This window comes from Nerophis lumbriciformis, linkage group LG23 (assembly GCF_033978685.3).
Source record: "Nerophis lumbriciformis linkage group LG23, RoL_Nlum_v2.1, whole genome shotgun sequence".
NCBI lineage: Eukaryota > Metazoa > Chordata > Actinopteri > Syngnathiformes > Syngnathidae > Nerophis > Nerophis lumbriciformis.
The window spans coordinates 1,915,001-1,931,644 of NC_084570.2; the positions used below are offsets into that span (position 1 = coordinate 1,915,001).

The window sequence follows — 16,644 nt, forward strand, 5'->3', positions numbered from 1 at the left end:
CGATATTATCGGACGATAAATGCTTTAAAATGTAATATCGGAAATTATCGGTATCTGTTTCAAAATTATCGGTGATAGCGACAAATACCGTATTTTCCGCACTATAAGGCGCACCGGATTATAAGGCGCACCTTCAATAAATGGCCTATTTTAAAACTTTGTTCATATATAAGGCGCACCGCATTATAAGGCGCACTGGATTATAAGGCGCATAGAATAGACGCTACAGTAGAGGCTGGGGTTACGTTATGCATCCATTAGATGGAGCTGCCCCAAAGGGAATGTCAACAAAACAGTCAGGTCAGTCAAACTTCATTAATAGATTACAAACCAGCGTTCTGACAACTCCGTCCACTCCCAAAATGAATAAACAGCTGTTTTATTATTTTCCTTGAGGTAAAGTCAGTGACGTAGTGTTTTGTTTATCTTTTAACAGAAAGGTATAACATATACTGCAACATTTATATCACATACACTGCAAAAACTGAAATCTAAGTAAGATTAAATATATCAAATAAGGGTGATATTTGCTTATTTTCTGTCTGATAAGATCATTCTTCTCACTAAGCAGATTTGGTGTTAGAGTGTTTTAGTTGTTTTAAGGGTTTTGGTCCTAAATGATCTCAGTAAGATATTACAGCTTGTTGCTGAGATTTGATGACCTATATTGAGTAAAACATGCTTGAAACTAGAATATAAAGTGTTGCAAAGCTGTGTCATCAACACTCATAAGTATAAAACTACTTTTTTTAAGTAATAATTATTACTTCAAGCATGAAAATAAATCATGATGCCGAGCGCATATCATTATGTCAAGATAATGGCACCAGCATTTACTTAATTTAAGAATATTTTTCAACATATTGAGCAAAAAGGTCTCTTTTTTTTTTTTTTTTTTTTTTTTTCTACCAAGAAAAGTGCACTTGTTAATAAGTGAGAATATACTTATTTTAAGGTATTTTTGGGTTCATTGAAGTTAGCTAATTTTACTTGTTTTGGAAAGTCTTGACAAGCCGAATTTTCTTGTTCTATTGGCAGATAATTTTGCTTAGTTCAAAATAAAATACCACACATTTTTGTATTTTTTTTTTTTTCTTGTTTTTGAACACCGACTTTTTGCAGTGTATAAGGCGCACCGGATTATAAGGCGCACTGTCAGCTTTTGAGAAAATTGGAGGTTTTTAAGTGCGCCTTATAGTGCGGAAAATACGGTACACGTGTAACAATGTTAATTAAATGCCAAGCATGACACACTTTAACAACAAGAGTTTACAACTTCTAGTCGTAACAGAACAGCTACTGTCAACATCTTGTGGTCTGATTGGCTATCGCAACTGTCTATCAACTGTATGTGTTCTCAAATTCATCCGCTAACAGTCCCGATTAGTATCCAATCCCAGGACGCGTAAATGTCACGTTCAACGTGAGGCCAGCTAGAAGGCCTTACTGACAACAACTCGTGATCTGATTGGCTATCGCAATTATCTATCAACTGTATGTGCCCGTTCACCTACAGTGCACGGACGCCCGCATTGTTGATTCTGTAGGCCTCTGGCAGATTTGGCACAGCATGGCAACATAAGCTAGCTGAATTCTGATTGGATACAAACTCAAACCTAAAACAACAGCACTGGAAGGAGCATAATATGACATGAAAAGAATATGAATACTTTTAGATATTTAGGGAAAGTACATTTATTTATCTTTAATTATGATCATGATTTCTGGTTATTTACACCACTGGTAAATACACATCATATAGCTGACTGTTTTGTTGTTCCATACATAATATAACCATACTTGCCAACCTTGAGACCTCCGAATTCGGGAGATTGGGTGGGGGGGGGTTTGGTGGTAGCGGGGTGTGTATATTGTAGCGTCCCGGAAGAGTTAGTGCTGCAAGGGGTTCTGGGTATTTTTTCTGTTGTGTTTATGTTGTGTTCCGGTGCGGATGTTCTCCCGAAATGTGTTTGTCATTCTTGTTTGGTGTGGGTTCACAGTGTGGCGCATATTTGTAACAGTGTTAAAGTTGTTTATACGGCCACCATCAGTGTGACCTGTATGGCTGTTGACCAAGTATGCCTTGCATTCACTCATGAGTGAAAAATCGGGAGAGTTGGCAATAGGGATGTCGATAAATGCGTTAAAATGTAATATCGTAAATTATCGGTATCGTTTTTTTTATTATCTGTATCGTTTTTTGTTTTTTATTAAATAAACATAAAAAATACAAGATACACTTACAATTAGTGCACCAACCCAAAAAACCTCCCTCCCCCATTTACTACTGAAAGGGTTGTTTCTTTCTGTTATTAATATTGTGGTTCCTACATTATATATCAATATATATCAATACAGTCTGCAAGGGATACAGTCCGGAAGCACACATGATTGTGCGTGCTGCTGGTCCACTAATAGTACTAACCTTTAACACTTAATTTTACTAATTTTCATTAATTACTAGTTACTATGTAACTGTTTTTATATTGTTTTACTTAATTTTTTATTCAAGAAAATGTTTTTAATTTATTTATCTTATCTTAAATGCGTTAAAATGTAATATCGGAAATTATCGGTATCGTTTTTTTAAATTATCGGTATCGTTTTTTTTTTGTTTTGTTTTTTTAAATGATTAAATCAACATAAAAAACACAAGATACACTTACAATTAGTGCACCAACCCAAAAAACCTCCCTCCCCCATGTACACTCATTCACACAAAAGGGTTGTTTCTTTCTGTTATGAATATTGTGGTAGGTTCCTACATTATATATCAATATATATCAATACAGTCTGCAAGGGATACAGTCCGTAAGCACACATGATTGTGCGTGCTGCTGGTCCACTAATAGTACTAACCTTTAACACTTAATTTTACTAATTTTCATTAATTACTTGTTTCTATGTAACTGTTTTTATATTGTTTTACTTTCTCTTTTATTCAAGAAAATGTTTTTAATTTATTTATCTTACTTTTTTTTTTTTTTTTTTTTAAAGTACCTTATTTTCACCATACCTGGTTGTCCAAATTAGGCATAATAATGTGTTAATTCCACTACTGCATGTATCGGTTGATATTGGTATCGGTAATTAAAGAGTTGGACAATATCGGAATATCGGATATTGGCAAAAAGCCATTATCGGACATCCCTAGTTGGCAAGTATGACTATAACCCAGAGGTGTGGACTCGAGTCACATGACTTGGACTCGAGTCAGACTCGAGTCACGAATTTGATGACTTTAGACTCGACTTGACAAAATGTAAAGAGACTTGCAACTCGACTTAGACTTTAACATCAATGACTTGTGACTTCACTTGGACTTGAGCCTTTTGACTTGACATGACTTGACATGACTTGCCACTTTCCCCAAAATCCAAAGCTTAAAAAGTTATTTGGGAGCGCTCCGTATTTTTCATTTTCTTCGTCTGTCTATCAGCGTGTTGTTCCTGTCAGCTGGTGTGCTGTCAGTACAACAGCCAATCAAATTAGATCTACGCTATTTTCATCATGCAGCATTCATCCAATCAAATTGCAGGACAACCAATGAACAAGAGTTGTCCAACAACGTGCCAGTGAGAAACAATTATGTTAAAGTTGGTTTCGTTCGGGTATAAAAACTACGACTTGGTCAACTTAAAACGAACTGCCGTATACAAATCACGCAGTTCGAATATTACAGACGGAGACGCAACAACTTCCAACTTCGTTCGACATTTGAAGTTGAACAAAGAAGGGTAAGTTTTGAATGTAAGATAACGTTTATTGGCTAAGTAACGTGACTTTTATTTGCTGTGAAGTTAAATCAGTGAGGCTGCAAACTCACTGCTAACGTTATAACCATAGACATCTTATAAGTAGACGCAGCATAGAGCGCTACTGCCTACTGGCGCAGACGAGACGCGTGGCCGCCATCTTGGAGTGGTGATCCGCTCCACTCAGTGCAATTCATTTGGCAGGAGCCATGAACTGCCAGCGCATTTAATTCATCTTACCTCACTGAATACCACTGATTTTCACCCCCTTTTTTGTCATACATGTAGCTATGATAACAGACACATGTTTTGGCGTGTTTTATTATTCATAGTTTGCTTAACAGTAATATAATATTCTTATACGCTATAAGTGACCAGACGTCCGAGATCAAAACCGGGAATATAATCCCAGAGAAGGGGGGAAAAAACGGAAAGCTATTTTTAAGTTGAAGAAACAATATGATTAGGTTATATATATATGCGTATAGCCTACATAATATATATGTATGAATACATTAGACATCTATATATCGTAGGACCTGTTGCTGCAGCAGCAGAGAGTTTATTCTGTCTTGACACTTTGTATTGATATTTTCTATTACATTCTTCCCTTAAATGATAATGTTTGCAGTGATTGTTTTATATGTATTTTTTCATGTAAGGCGCTTTGGATAAAAGCGTCTGCCAAATACTTAAACATATATAAACACCTGAAAGTCTTCATATCAGCTAAAACCACCAATCTGTTTCACTGGATTCAGAATAAAACCAAATTCTGTTTAACCCAACAATGTTAGTATTTGAATATTGTTACTTGAAGACTTATTCCTGGTTACAATTATACTGTTAAGAAAGTATTGTCTTATACTTTGCCTAAAATGAGAATGCATCATAATCAGTGGCGGCTGGTGAATTTTGTTTTAGGTGGGGCTGAAAGTTTGTAAAGCAAACCCCTGTAGGGGCGTCATCCTTCCCCAGAAGATTTCTTTGTGATTTCCACATACAAATATTGAAGATCTTTGCTCCTTCTCAACTCTGTGGTAATATTATTTTCATAAAATACAACCAATAGTACGTTAATGTTAAATCTTACTTGTGAAAAGTAATCCCCCAATTCCTATTTTCAACAGTCCGCTCATTTGAGCAGGAAAACGCTGAACACCATCTTTGTTTTCTACCTGTCAACTGTCAGTTTAGGCTGCTCGCCGGCTCCTCATCACCACTTCAAGATGGCGGCCAAATTACTCACGTCACAGCAACCAATGCTGCGTCTACTTATAAGATGTCTATGGTTATAACGTCATTGCAAACACGGTAATCTGTTGCGTCCACTGCAGTTTGCTACCTTATTCATACTTTTTGTCAAGTGATTTTTTTTAAGCAGGGTTGCATGAGGTACCTACACATAACGTTACGTTAGTCAATGTATCACACACACAGTAACGTTACGTTAGTCAATGTATCACACACACAGTAACGTTACGTTAGTCAATGTATCACACACAGTAACGTAACGTTAGTCAATGTATCACACACAGTAACATTACGTTAGTCAATGTATCACACACAGTAACGTTACGTTAGTCAATGTATCACACACAGTAGCGTAACGTTAGACGGCAGTCAGCAGCACCGCGTATTTTAGCCACCTACAAAAAGACAAACATAGTCAAATAAAGGTCAGTTAAAATGTATACTATATTAAGAATATGTGTACATATTGCATAGGGTCCTGACATCTAAAAAGTACAACTCTGTTCATTATGTTCATATATTTGTTATGTTTTTCATGTGTAAACACACATACAGTATGAGATGAGATCAATGAGATAAGGTAAGAACAGGATAGAAACTGCTGTGGAACTAGTTACAATGCAATATGCCATTGAAATACAATGTTAACACTTTTGTGCAAATAAGTACAGTTGCACTTGGTTTTTTTTTCAAATGTGTTTATTCTGTAAAGGAATGAGTTACATGTTTAAAATGACTGGTTAATAGTGCTATTTTGAAGTGCAATGTCAGCACTATCTTTTTTCCTGCAATTTAAAATGCACTTGTTTTAATAAATAAATACAGCGTTTTAAAAGCATACACAATCTGTGTAAATATATTAGTCTGTGGTTAAAAGGACTTGAAAGGACTCGAAACTCAAAATGCAGGACTTGGGACTTGACTTGAGACTTTCCAGTCTTGACTTTGGACTTGACTCGGACTTGCCCTGTCTTGACTCGGGACTTGACTCGAGACTTGAGGGTAAAGACTTGAGACTTACTTGTGACTTGCAAAGCAATGACTTGGTCCCACCTCTGCTATAACCTATTACACGATGCCTGGCAAGATGCACCGTGGTGGTCTAAACACATGCACTTCTTTTTGGAGCTGAATATTACAGCCTTGGTGGAGGTCTGCACTGTCTGAATAACATCGTTTTAACAGATTTTTTTTTCCTTATCAGATAAGATGCGGGGGAGCTTACCTAACCTCGCCGGCGCTCCAAGTAATCCCCGAGTTCCCAGCGCCTCCTCGCTTCGTAACAGCCAGAGCTTTGATTCTCCCGAGTGCTTGACTGGCCTACAGTCTAACAGTGAGTCATCCAATCATCATTTTTGGAGATTAAGATGGAAAGCGGTCGCATTTTTTTGTGCTTCGACCTCCAGTGGCATCCCCCAGCCCGCTGCACACCAGGGCCCAGAGTGCGTCTCCGTCGTCACAGCAACAACCAAAGGCCACCGCCTACGTCAGCCCCACCATCAAGGGCTCGGCCTCCGTGCCGACCTCGCTGTCGTCGGGCGGCAACAGCGGCATCCCCACGCTACGTAAAACATCGTCCTTCTGTGTGTCGGCATCACTCGGCAGCATCCTGTCCCCGCCTGCTTACTGCGATAAAACCGGAAGCCACACCCCCACTGGCAAAGTGATCCAATCAGCATGCAGGTACGGAAATATTATCTGTAATATTTAGGGGTGTAACGGTACACAAAAATTTCGGTTCGGTACGTACCTCGGTTTAGAGGTCACGGTTCGGTTCATTTTCGGTACAGTAAGAAAACAACATTTTTTGGTTATTTATTTACCAAATTTGTAAACAATGGCTTTATCTTTTTAACATTGGGAACACTACAATAATTCTGCCCACGTTAATCAACATTAAACTGCCTCAAGTTGTTGCTCAGATTAAATAAAATGACAAAAATGTCTTCTACATATAAAAAGTGCAACATTAAACAGTTTCAAGTCAACTCGTCTTGCTTGATTTATTACAGCATTTGGGAAGGCTGTAGTTGATTTTTATTATGTAAATGTTGTATTTTTATCAACATGTGATAGCAGGGACCCTGCCATTCAAAACTAGGCTGCTCCATTACTAACATACCTGCCAACTACTCCGGTTTTCCCGTAATTAGTACGGTTTTCATCAACCTATTCCGGGTTACGGTTGCAGTGATAAAAAATAAGTTTTTTCATTAATTAAATTTTTTTTTTTTTTTTTTTTAAGTTTTATTCACGAAATCGCGTAACAACAATGACAATCGACACTGCTTCCCGTAACTTCCTATCGAGCCATTCCGAATGCCATGCGCGAGGCTATTTATAGCACCGCTGCCAAGCACGAGACACCAGTTGCCATTGTTTCCAAACGAGCGAACGATCATGGAATCAGCCGGAGAAAAATCGCAAACGAGTCTTAAACCGAAAAGAAAACTGCAGTCATTCCGTGAAGAATATTCAAAAGCCTATCCGGGAATAATTATCTGTTCCAAAAAGGGTGAAAACTACGCGAATTGCACCTTGTGCAGACAAGATTTTTCGATCGGACACGGAGGAATTAGCGATGTAAAAGACCACGTTGGGACAAAAAAACACAAGTCTAATGCCGTTGCTAGCGATACAAGTGGAAAACTTTCAACGTTTTTCGTCGCCCAAACAGATTCTTTGGATGTGATAAATGCCGAAGTTTTATTTACGGAGGCAATAATTGAGCATGGACTTCCAATCGCACTGGCTGATCACAAGGTTGACAGGATAACTGGCATTAACTGTCAAAATAATTTCAAACTATTGAAGTTAGCTTACAGAATAAACATGTCAATCAACCCATATGATTTTTGCTGTAATATTTTTGTTTTGAAAAGTCACTGTGACTGATAGAAAAGTGATGGTTTTAGCAACATTTTAACCTGTCTGAATGCTAATAATCATTTTGCGTCGGGGGGCTTTGCTCCCCTAAACCCCCCACCAGGACTTTGTCCTGGACCTACCGGGGCCTGCGGCCCCTGGACCCTGGCTACTAGGTTTTTCTGATTTCAAAAGTTGGCAGGTATGTACTAATGATTAATGTAACTATAGCGGGAAAAAATGGTACAATAGCAATAGGAGAGACTATTCATCCCTGAACACCATGGAGTTCATGTAGGCTTAATGATGCACTTACATTATTATATCAACTATCAGAGACAGAAACTCTTCATTTAACATAATGTCCTTTTTTGCTGCTTCAACACAGCTCAATCAACACAGAAAAAGGTAAAGTGAAATAACAGACAGGCAGGGCTTTGCTGTCCATAACACACACACACACCGTAAAATTAGCTAACGTTACGCTAAAAGCGAATTAGCCTTCACCTCCAGCCAGGACTGCGAGCGAGCTCAGCTGCCTATTATATTTCTAGAAGGTCAACGGGATCATAGTGATTGTTAGAGCCATTTACTCTTTCTGTCCGTCAAATTCATGACGTCACTAAAGGGGTTGGCTCAAGGCCGAGTGCCAGTCTACTTAGGGAGGGTCTGGGATCTTGCTCAGGTGTTGCTGAGTAGAGGTGCAACAGTTTTTGACTGTGCCAGGCTATGATTTGTTTGCTCCCGTTTATTTTCCGTTTTTGTTACCAAGTGAGTTTGATTTACGTGACTGTAGGTTAATAAATATTTGTGTTTAACATGGACACAATTCTGGACGTCAATTATTAGCCAGCTGCACACGTCTGAACTAGCTTCAGTTATATTCGGCAACCAGTAATAGTTTAGGACTTTACCGCTACAGTGATGTTACTAGGAGTTGACGGGGAGGTGTTTTTTATAGTTTGGGGAAATTCCGTGGCCTGATGATTACCTGCTAAACGCTAAGCTCTGAATACGCACTGCTGATTGGCTGTTACCGCTCTGTTTGTAACCAATCAGATAGTTGTGTGGGTGGGACAATGCTGGGTGCTGTGTAGAGTACTGATAGAAACAGAGGCAGAAGGAAGCAGAGGTGGCTACTTTATACAGGTAAAAGCCAGTAAATTAGAATATTTTGAAAAACTTGATTTATTTCAGTAATTGCATTCAAAAGGTGTAACTTGTACATTATATTTATTCATTGCACACAGACTGATGCATTCAAATGTTTATTTCATTTAATTTTGATGATTTGAAGTGGCAACAAATGAAAATCCAAAATTCCGTGTGTCACAAAATTAGAATATTACTTAAGGCTAATACAAAAAAGGGATTTTTAGAAATGTTGGCCAACTGAAAAGTATGAAAATGAAAAATATGAGCATGTACAATACTCAATACTTGGTTGGAGCTCCTTTTGCCTCAATTACTGCGTTAATGCGGCGTGGCATGGAGTCGATGAGTTTCTGGCACTGCTCAGGTGTTATGAGAGCCCAGGTTGCTCTGATAGTGGCCTTCAACTCTTCTGCGTTTTTGGGTCTGGCATTCTGCATCTTCCTTTTCACAATACCCCACAGATTTTCTATGGGGCTAAGGTCAGGGGAGTTGGCGGGCCAATTTAGAACAGAAATACCATGGTCCGTAAACCAGGCACGGGTAGATTTTGCGCTGTGTGCAGGCGCCAAGTCCTGTTGGAACTTGAAATCTCCATCTCCATAGAGCAGGTCAGCAACAGGAAGCATGAAGTGCTCTAAAACTTGCTGGTAGACGGCTGCGTTGACCCTGGATCTCAGGAAACAGAGTGGACCGACACCAGCAGATGACATGGCACCCCAAACCATCACTGATGGTGGAAACTTTACACTAGACTTCAGGCAACGTGGATCCTGTGCCTCTCCTGTCTTCCTCCAGACTCTGGGACCTCGATTTCCAAAGGAAATGCAAAATTTGCATGGTTGGGTGATGGTTTGGGGTGCCATGTCATCTGCTGGTGTCGGTCCACTCTGTTTCCTGAGATCCAGGGTCAACGCAGCCGTCTACCAGCAAGTTTTAGAGCACTTCATGCTTCTTGCTGCTGACCTGCTCTATGGAGATGGAGATTTCAAGTTCCAACAGGACTTGGCGCCTGCACACACCGCAAAATCTACCCGTGCCTAGTTTACGGACCATGGTATTTCTGTTCTAAATTGGCCCGCCAACTCCCCTGACCTTAGCCCCATAGTAAATCTGTGGGGTATTGTGAAAAGGAAGATGCAGAATGCCAGACCCAAAAAGGCAGAAGAGTTGAAGGCCACTATCAGAGCAACCTGGGCTCTCATAACACCTGAGCAGTGCCAGAAACTCATCGACTCCATGCCACGCCGCATTAACGCAGTAATTGAGGCAAAAGGAGCTCCAACCAAGTATTGAGTATTGTACATGCTCATATTTTTCATTTTCATACTTTTCAGTTGGCCAACATTTCTAAAAATCCCTTTTTTGTATTAGCCTTAAGTAATATTCTAATTTTGTGACACACGGAATTTTGGATTTTCATTTGTTGCCACTTCAAATCATCAAAATTAAATGAAATAAACATTTGAATGCATCAGTCTGTGTGCAATGAATAAATATAATGTACAAGTTACACCTTTTGAATGCAATTACTGAAATAAATCAAGTTTTTCAAAATATTCTAATTTACTGGCTTTTACCTGTATGTTCGTGTGGAAACTCGTTCGGTACCCCTTCCGAACCCCCGTACTGAAACGGTTCAATACAAATCCACGTACCGTTACACCCCTATTAATATTTTTAATGTGGCGTTTGCAATCCTCCCGTGACCATAATGTCCTGTTTCCAGTTTACTAACCCCTCCAAAGAGCTTGTCGGCCTTCAGCAACGTCCGTGACCGTGCATGGAGGGACAGCCGCTACTGACGGAAATTGAAAGCGCCGACCAAATATTTAATGACGACTGATTCAGGTCTGTGCCAAAGGGGTGTCTCTCGTCCCTGCTGCTTTTTGTGCAAGGAAACACAATTTTAAATAACTATTTATAGATTTATAATAAAGAGCAATGATTAAATGGTCCCCTTTTTAGGAACATGTGCCAATAATGCTGCTAAAATCAAAAGTCTGTGTGGGCACTTGAACATGCTGTATGAGTCAGGTTTAAATGTGAATTCTAACTTATTTGACTTGTTTCACTGTTAAACACTTCATGTTGCACGTTAAACACAACCAACACCTTGTCTGTCTGTTTGCTAAAGTTTACACTTGAAACGTCACAGTCACCCAATTTGTTTACCGTTAATGCACACTTGTTTCTATGATTGACTTACTGCTTGAAAATGATGCATTTATTAAAAATGATTCTGTTCAATTTTAACACTTTTTTTTTTTTTTTTTTTTTTTTTTTTTTTTTACGAGATGAATAATAAAAATGAAATTGTGTACGTGCAAGTTAAAACTCTACTATGCAAAGCGAAAGCCATTTATCAACAACACCCACACCGCAAAAACTGAAATCTAAGTAAGATTAAATATTTCAAATAAGGATGATATTTGTTTATTTTCTGTCTGATAAGATAATTCTTCTCACTAAGCAGATTTTATGTTAGAGTGTTTTACTTGTTTTAAGGGTTTTGGTCCTAAATGATCTCAGTAAGATATTACAGCTTGTTGCTGAGATTTGATGACCTACAGGTAAAAGCCAGTAAATTAGAATATTTTGAAAAACTTGATTTATTTCAGTAATTGCATTCAAAAGGTGTAACTTGTACATTATATTTATTCATTGCACACAGACTGATGCATTCAAATGTTTATTTCATTTAATTTTGATGATTTGAAGTGGCAACAAATGAAAATCCAAAATTCCGTGTGTCACAAAATTAGAATATTACTTAAGGCTAATACAAAAAAGGGATTTTTAGAAATGTTGGCCAACTGAAAAGTATGAAAATGAAAAATATGAGCATGTGCAATACTCAATACTTGGTTGGAGCTCCTTTTGCCTCAATTACTGCGTTAATGCGGCGTGGCATGGAGTCGATGAGTTTCTGGCACTGCTCAGGTGTTATGAGAGCCCAGGTTGCTCTGATAGTGGCCTTCAACTCTTCTGCGTTTTTGGGTCTGGCATTCTGCATCTTCCTTTTCACAATACCCCACAGATTTTCTATGGGGCTAAGGTCAGGGGAGTTGGCGGGCCAATTTAGAACAGAAATACCATGGTCCGTAAACCAGGCACGGGTAGATTTTGCGCTGTGTGCAGGCGCCAAGTCCTGTTGGAACTTGAAATCTCCATCTCCATAGAGCAGGTCAGCAGCAGGAAGCATGAAGTGCTCTAAAACTTGCTGGTAGACGGCTGCGTTGACCCTGGATCTCAGGAAACAGAGTGGACCGACACCAGCAGATGACATGGCACCCCAAACCATCACTGATGGTGGAAACTTTACACTAGACTTCAGGCAACGTGGATCCTGTGCCTCTCCTGTCTTCCTCCAGACTCTGGGACCTCGATTTCCAAAGGAAATGCAAAATTTGCATGGTTGGGTGATGGTTTGGGGTGCCATGTCATCTGCTGGTGTCGGTCCACTCTGTTTCCTGAGATCCAGGGTCAACGCAGCCGTCTACCAGCAAGTTTTAGAGCACTTCATGCTTCCTGCTGCTGACCTGCTCTATGGAGATGGAGATTTCAAGTTCCAACAGGACTTGGCGCCCGCACACAGCGCAAAATCTACCCGTGCCTGGTTTACGGACCATGGTATTTCTGTTCTAAATTGGCCCGCCAACTCCCCTGACCTTAGCCCCATAGAAAATCTGTGGGGTATTGTGAAAAGGAAGATGCAGAATGCCAGACCCAAAAACGCAGAAGAGTTGAAGGCCACTATCAGAGCAACCTGGGCTCTCATAACACCTGAGCAGTGCCAGAAACTCATCGACTCCATGCCACGCCGCATCAACGCAGTAATTGAGGCAAAAGGAGCTCCAACCAAGTATTGAGTATTGTACATGCTCATATTTTTCATTTTCATACTTTTCAGTTGGCCAACATTTCTAAAAATCCCTTTTTTGTATTAGCCTTAAGTAATATTCTAATTTTGTGACACACGGAATTTTGGATTTTCATTTGTTGCCACTTCAAATCATCAAAATTAAATGAAATAAACATTTGAATGCATCAGTCTGTGTGCAATGAATAAATATAATGTACAAGTTACACCTTTTGAATGCAATTACTGAAATAAATCAAGTTTTTCAAAATATTCTAATTTACTGGCTTTTACCTGTATGTTCGTGTGGAAACTCGTTCGGTACCCCTTCCGAACCCCCGTACTGAAACGGTTCAATACAAATCCACGTACCGTTACACCCCTAGTAATATTTTGAATGTGGCGTTTGCAATCCTCCCGTGACCATAATGTCCTGTTTCCAGTTTACTAACCCCTCCAAAGAGCTTGTCGGCCTTCAGCAACGTCCGTGACCGCGCATGGAGGGACAGCCGCTACTGACGGAAATTGAAAGCGCCGACCAAATATTTAATGACGACTGATTCAGGTCTGTGCCAAAGGGGTGTCTCTCGTCCCTGCTGCTTTTTGTGCAAGGAAACACAATTTTAAATAACTATTTATAGATTTATAATAAAGAGCAATGATTAAGTTTTCCCCTTTTTAGGAACATGTGCCAATAATGCTGCTAAAATCAAAAGTCTGTGTGGGCACTTTAACATGCTGTATGAGTCAGGTTTAAATGTGAATTCTAACTTATTTGACTTGTTTCACTGTTAAACACTTCATGTTGCACGTTAAACACAACCAACACCTTGTCTGTCTGTTTGCTAAAGTTTACACTTGAAACGTCACAGTCACCCAATTTGTTTACTGTTAATGCACACTTGTTTCTATGATTGACTTACTGCTTGAAAATGATGCATTTATTAAAAATGATTCTGTTCAATTTTAACACTGATTTTTTTTTTTTTTTTAACGAGATGAATAATAAAAATGAAATTGTGTACGTGCAAGTTAAAACTCTACTATGCAAAGCGAAAGCCATTTATCAACAACACCCACACCGCAAAAACTGAAATCTAAGTAAGATTAAATATCTCAAATAAGGGTGATATTTGTTTATTTTCTGTCTGATAAGATAATTCTTCTCACTAAGCAGATTTTATGTTAGTGTTTTACTTGTTTTTAGGGTTTTGGTCCTAAATGATCTCAGTCAGATATTACAGCTTGTTGCTGAGATTTGATGACCTATATTGAGTAAAACATGCTTGAAACTAGAATATCAACTGTTGCAAAGCTGTGTCATCAACACTCACAAGTATAAAACTACTTTTTTAAAGTAATCATTTCTTACTTCAAGCATGAAAAAAAAAATCATGATGCCGAGCGCATATCATTATGTCAAGATAATGGCACGAGCATTTACTTAATTTAAGAATATTTTTCAACATATTGAGCAAAAATGTCTCTTTTTTTCTACCGAGAAAAATGCACTTGTTAGTGAGATTATACTTATTTTAAGGTATTTTTGGGTTCATTGAGGTTAGCTAATTTTACTTGTTTCGAAAATTCTTGACAAGCCAAATTTTCTTGTTCTATTAGCAGATAATTTTGCTTAGTTCAAATAAAATACCCCTCATTTTTGTAATTTTTTTTCCTTGTTTTTGAACACTGACTTTCTGCAGTGTACTATGCAAAGTGAAAGCCATTTATCAACAACACCCACGCTGCACAAACTGAAATCTAAGTAAGATTAAATATCTCAAATAAGGGTGATTTCTGCTCATTTTCTGTCTGATAAGATAATTCTTCTCACTAAGCAGATTTTATGTTAGAGTGTTTTACTTGTTTTAAGGGTTTTGGTCCTAAATGATCTCAGTAAGATATTACAGCTTGTTGCTGAGATTTGATGACCTATATTGAGTAAAACATGCTTGAAACTAGAATATCAACTGTTGCAAAGCTGTGTCATCAACACTCACAAGTATAAAACTACTTTTTTAAAGTAATCATTTCTTATTTTAAGCATGAAAAAAAAAAAGTATGTATGCATATCATTATGTCAAGATAATGGCACTAGCATTTACTTAATTTAAGAATATTTTTCAACATACTGAGCAAAAAGGTCTCTTTTTTTTTTTTTTATACCGAGAAAAATGCACTTAGTGAGAATATACTTATTTTAAGGTATTTTTGGGTTCATTGAGGTTAGCTAATTTTACTTGTTTTGGAAAGTCTTGACAAGCCAAATTTTCTTGTTCTATTGGCAGATAATTTTGCTTAGTTCAAATAAAATACCCCTCATTTTTGTATTTTTTTTTCTTGTTTTTGAACACTGACTTTCTGCAGTGTACTATGCAAGGGTGATATTTGCTTATTTTCTGTCTGATAAGATAATTCTTCTCACTAAGCAGATTTGATGTTAGTGTTTTACTTGTTTTAAGTGTTTTGGTCCTAAATGATCTCAGTAAGATATTACAGCTTGTTGCTGAGATTTGATGACCTATATTGAGTAAAACATGCTTGAAACTAGAATATCAACTGTTGCAAAGCTGTGTCATCAACACTCACAAGTATAAAACTACTTTTTTAAAGTAATCATTTCTTACTTCAAGCATGAAAAAAAAAATCATGATGCCGAGCGCATATCATTATGTCAAGAAAATGGCACGAGCATTTACTTAATTTAAGAATATTTTTCAACATATTGAGCAAAAATGTCTCTTTTTTTCTACCGAGAAAAATGCACTTGTTAGTGAGAATATACTTATTTTAAGGTATTTTTGGGTTCATTGAGGTTAGCTAATTTTACTTGTTTTGAAAATTCTTGACAAGCCAAATTTTCTTGTTCTATTGGCAGATAATTTTGCTTAGTTCAAATAAAATACCCCTAATTTTTGTATTTTTTTCCCTTGTTTTTGAACACTGACTTTTTGCAGTCTACTATGCAAAGTGAATGCCATATATCAACAACACCCACTGCACAAACTGAAATCTAAGTAAGATTAAATATCAAATAAGGGTGATTACTGCTTATTTTCTGTCTGATAAGATAATTCTTCTCACTAAGCAGATTTTATGTTAGAGTGTTTTACTTGTTTTAAGGGTTTTGGTCCTAAATGATCTCAGTAAGATATTACAGCTTGTTGCTGAGATTTGATGACCTATATTGAGTAAAACATGCTTGAAACTAGAATATCAACTGTTGCAAAGCTGTGTCATCAACACTCACAAGTATAAAAGTACTTTTTTAAAGTAATCATTTCTTATTTCAAGCATGAAAAAAAAATCATGATGTATGCATATCATTATGTCAAGATAATGGCACTAGCACTTACTTAATTTAAGAATATTTTTCAACATATTCAGCAAAAAGGTCTCTTTTTTTTATACCGAGAAAAATGCACTTATTAGTGAGAATATACTTATTTTAAGATATTTTTGGGTTCATTAGCTAATTTTACTTGTTTTGGAAAGTCTTGACAAGCCAAAATTTCTTGTTCTATTGGCAGATAATTTTGCTTAGTTCAAATAAAATACCCCTCATTTTTGTATTTTTTTTTTCTTGTTTTGGAACACTGACTTTTTGCAGTGCAGAAACGCCGCCGGCTTCGTTGAGCCCCGAGTTGATTTAAGATGAACTGTAAAAGTGTTCTGTGTTCTGACGAGTCCACGTTTCAAATTTTTTTGGGGGAAACTGGACGTCGTGAACTCCGGACCAAAAAGGAAAAGAACCAT

The 16,644-nt window shown here is 37.8% G+C and overlaps 1 protein-coding gene across 2 annotated transcripts in view; it reads left to right on the forward strand.

The window, feature by feature from the left end:
• LOC133622520 (SLAIN motif-containing protein 1-like) overlaps positions 1 to 13,853 on the forward strand; it is a 33,566-nt gene extending 19,713 nt beyond the window's left edge. Inside the window, exons 7-9 of one of the 2 annotated variants that reach the window (XM_061985338.2) lie at positions 6,214 to 6,342; positions 6,416 to 6,692; positions 13,332 to 13,853. In XM_061985338.2, coding sequence (XP_061841322.1) covers positions 6,214 to 6,342; positions 6,416 to 6,692; positions 13,332 to 13,407 — 482 coding nt within the window. In that variant the 3' untranslated portion in view covers positions 13,408 to 13,853. Of the gene's footprint in view, positions 1 to 6,213; positions 6,343 to 6,415; positions 6,693 to 10,755; positions 11,283 to 13,331 lie in introns of those variants that run through there. The other variant, XM_061985337.2, reaches the window with a different exon arrangement.
• The last annotated feature ends 2,791 nt before the right edge of the window (positions 13,854 to 16,644 follow it).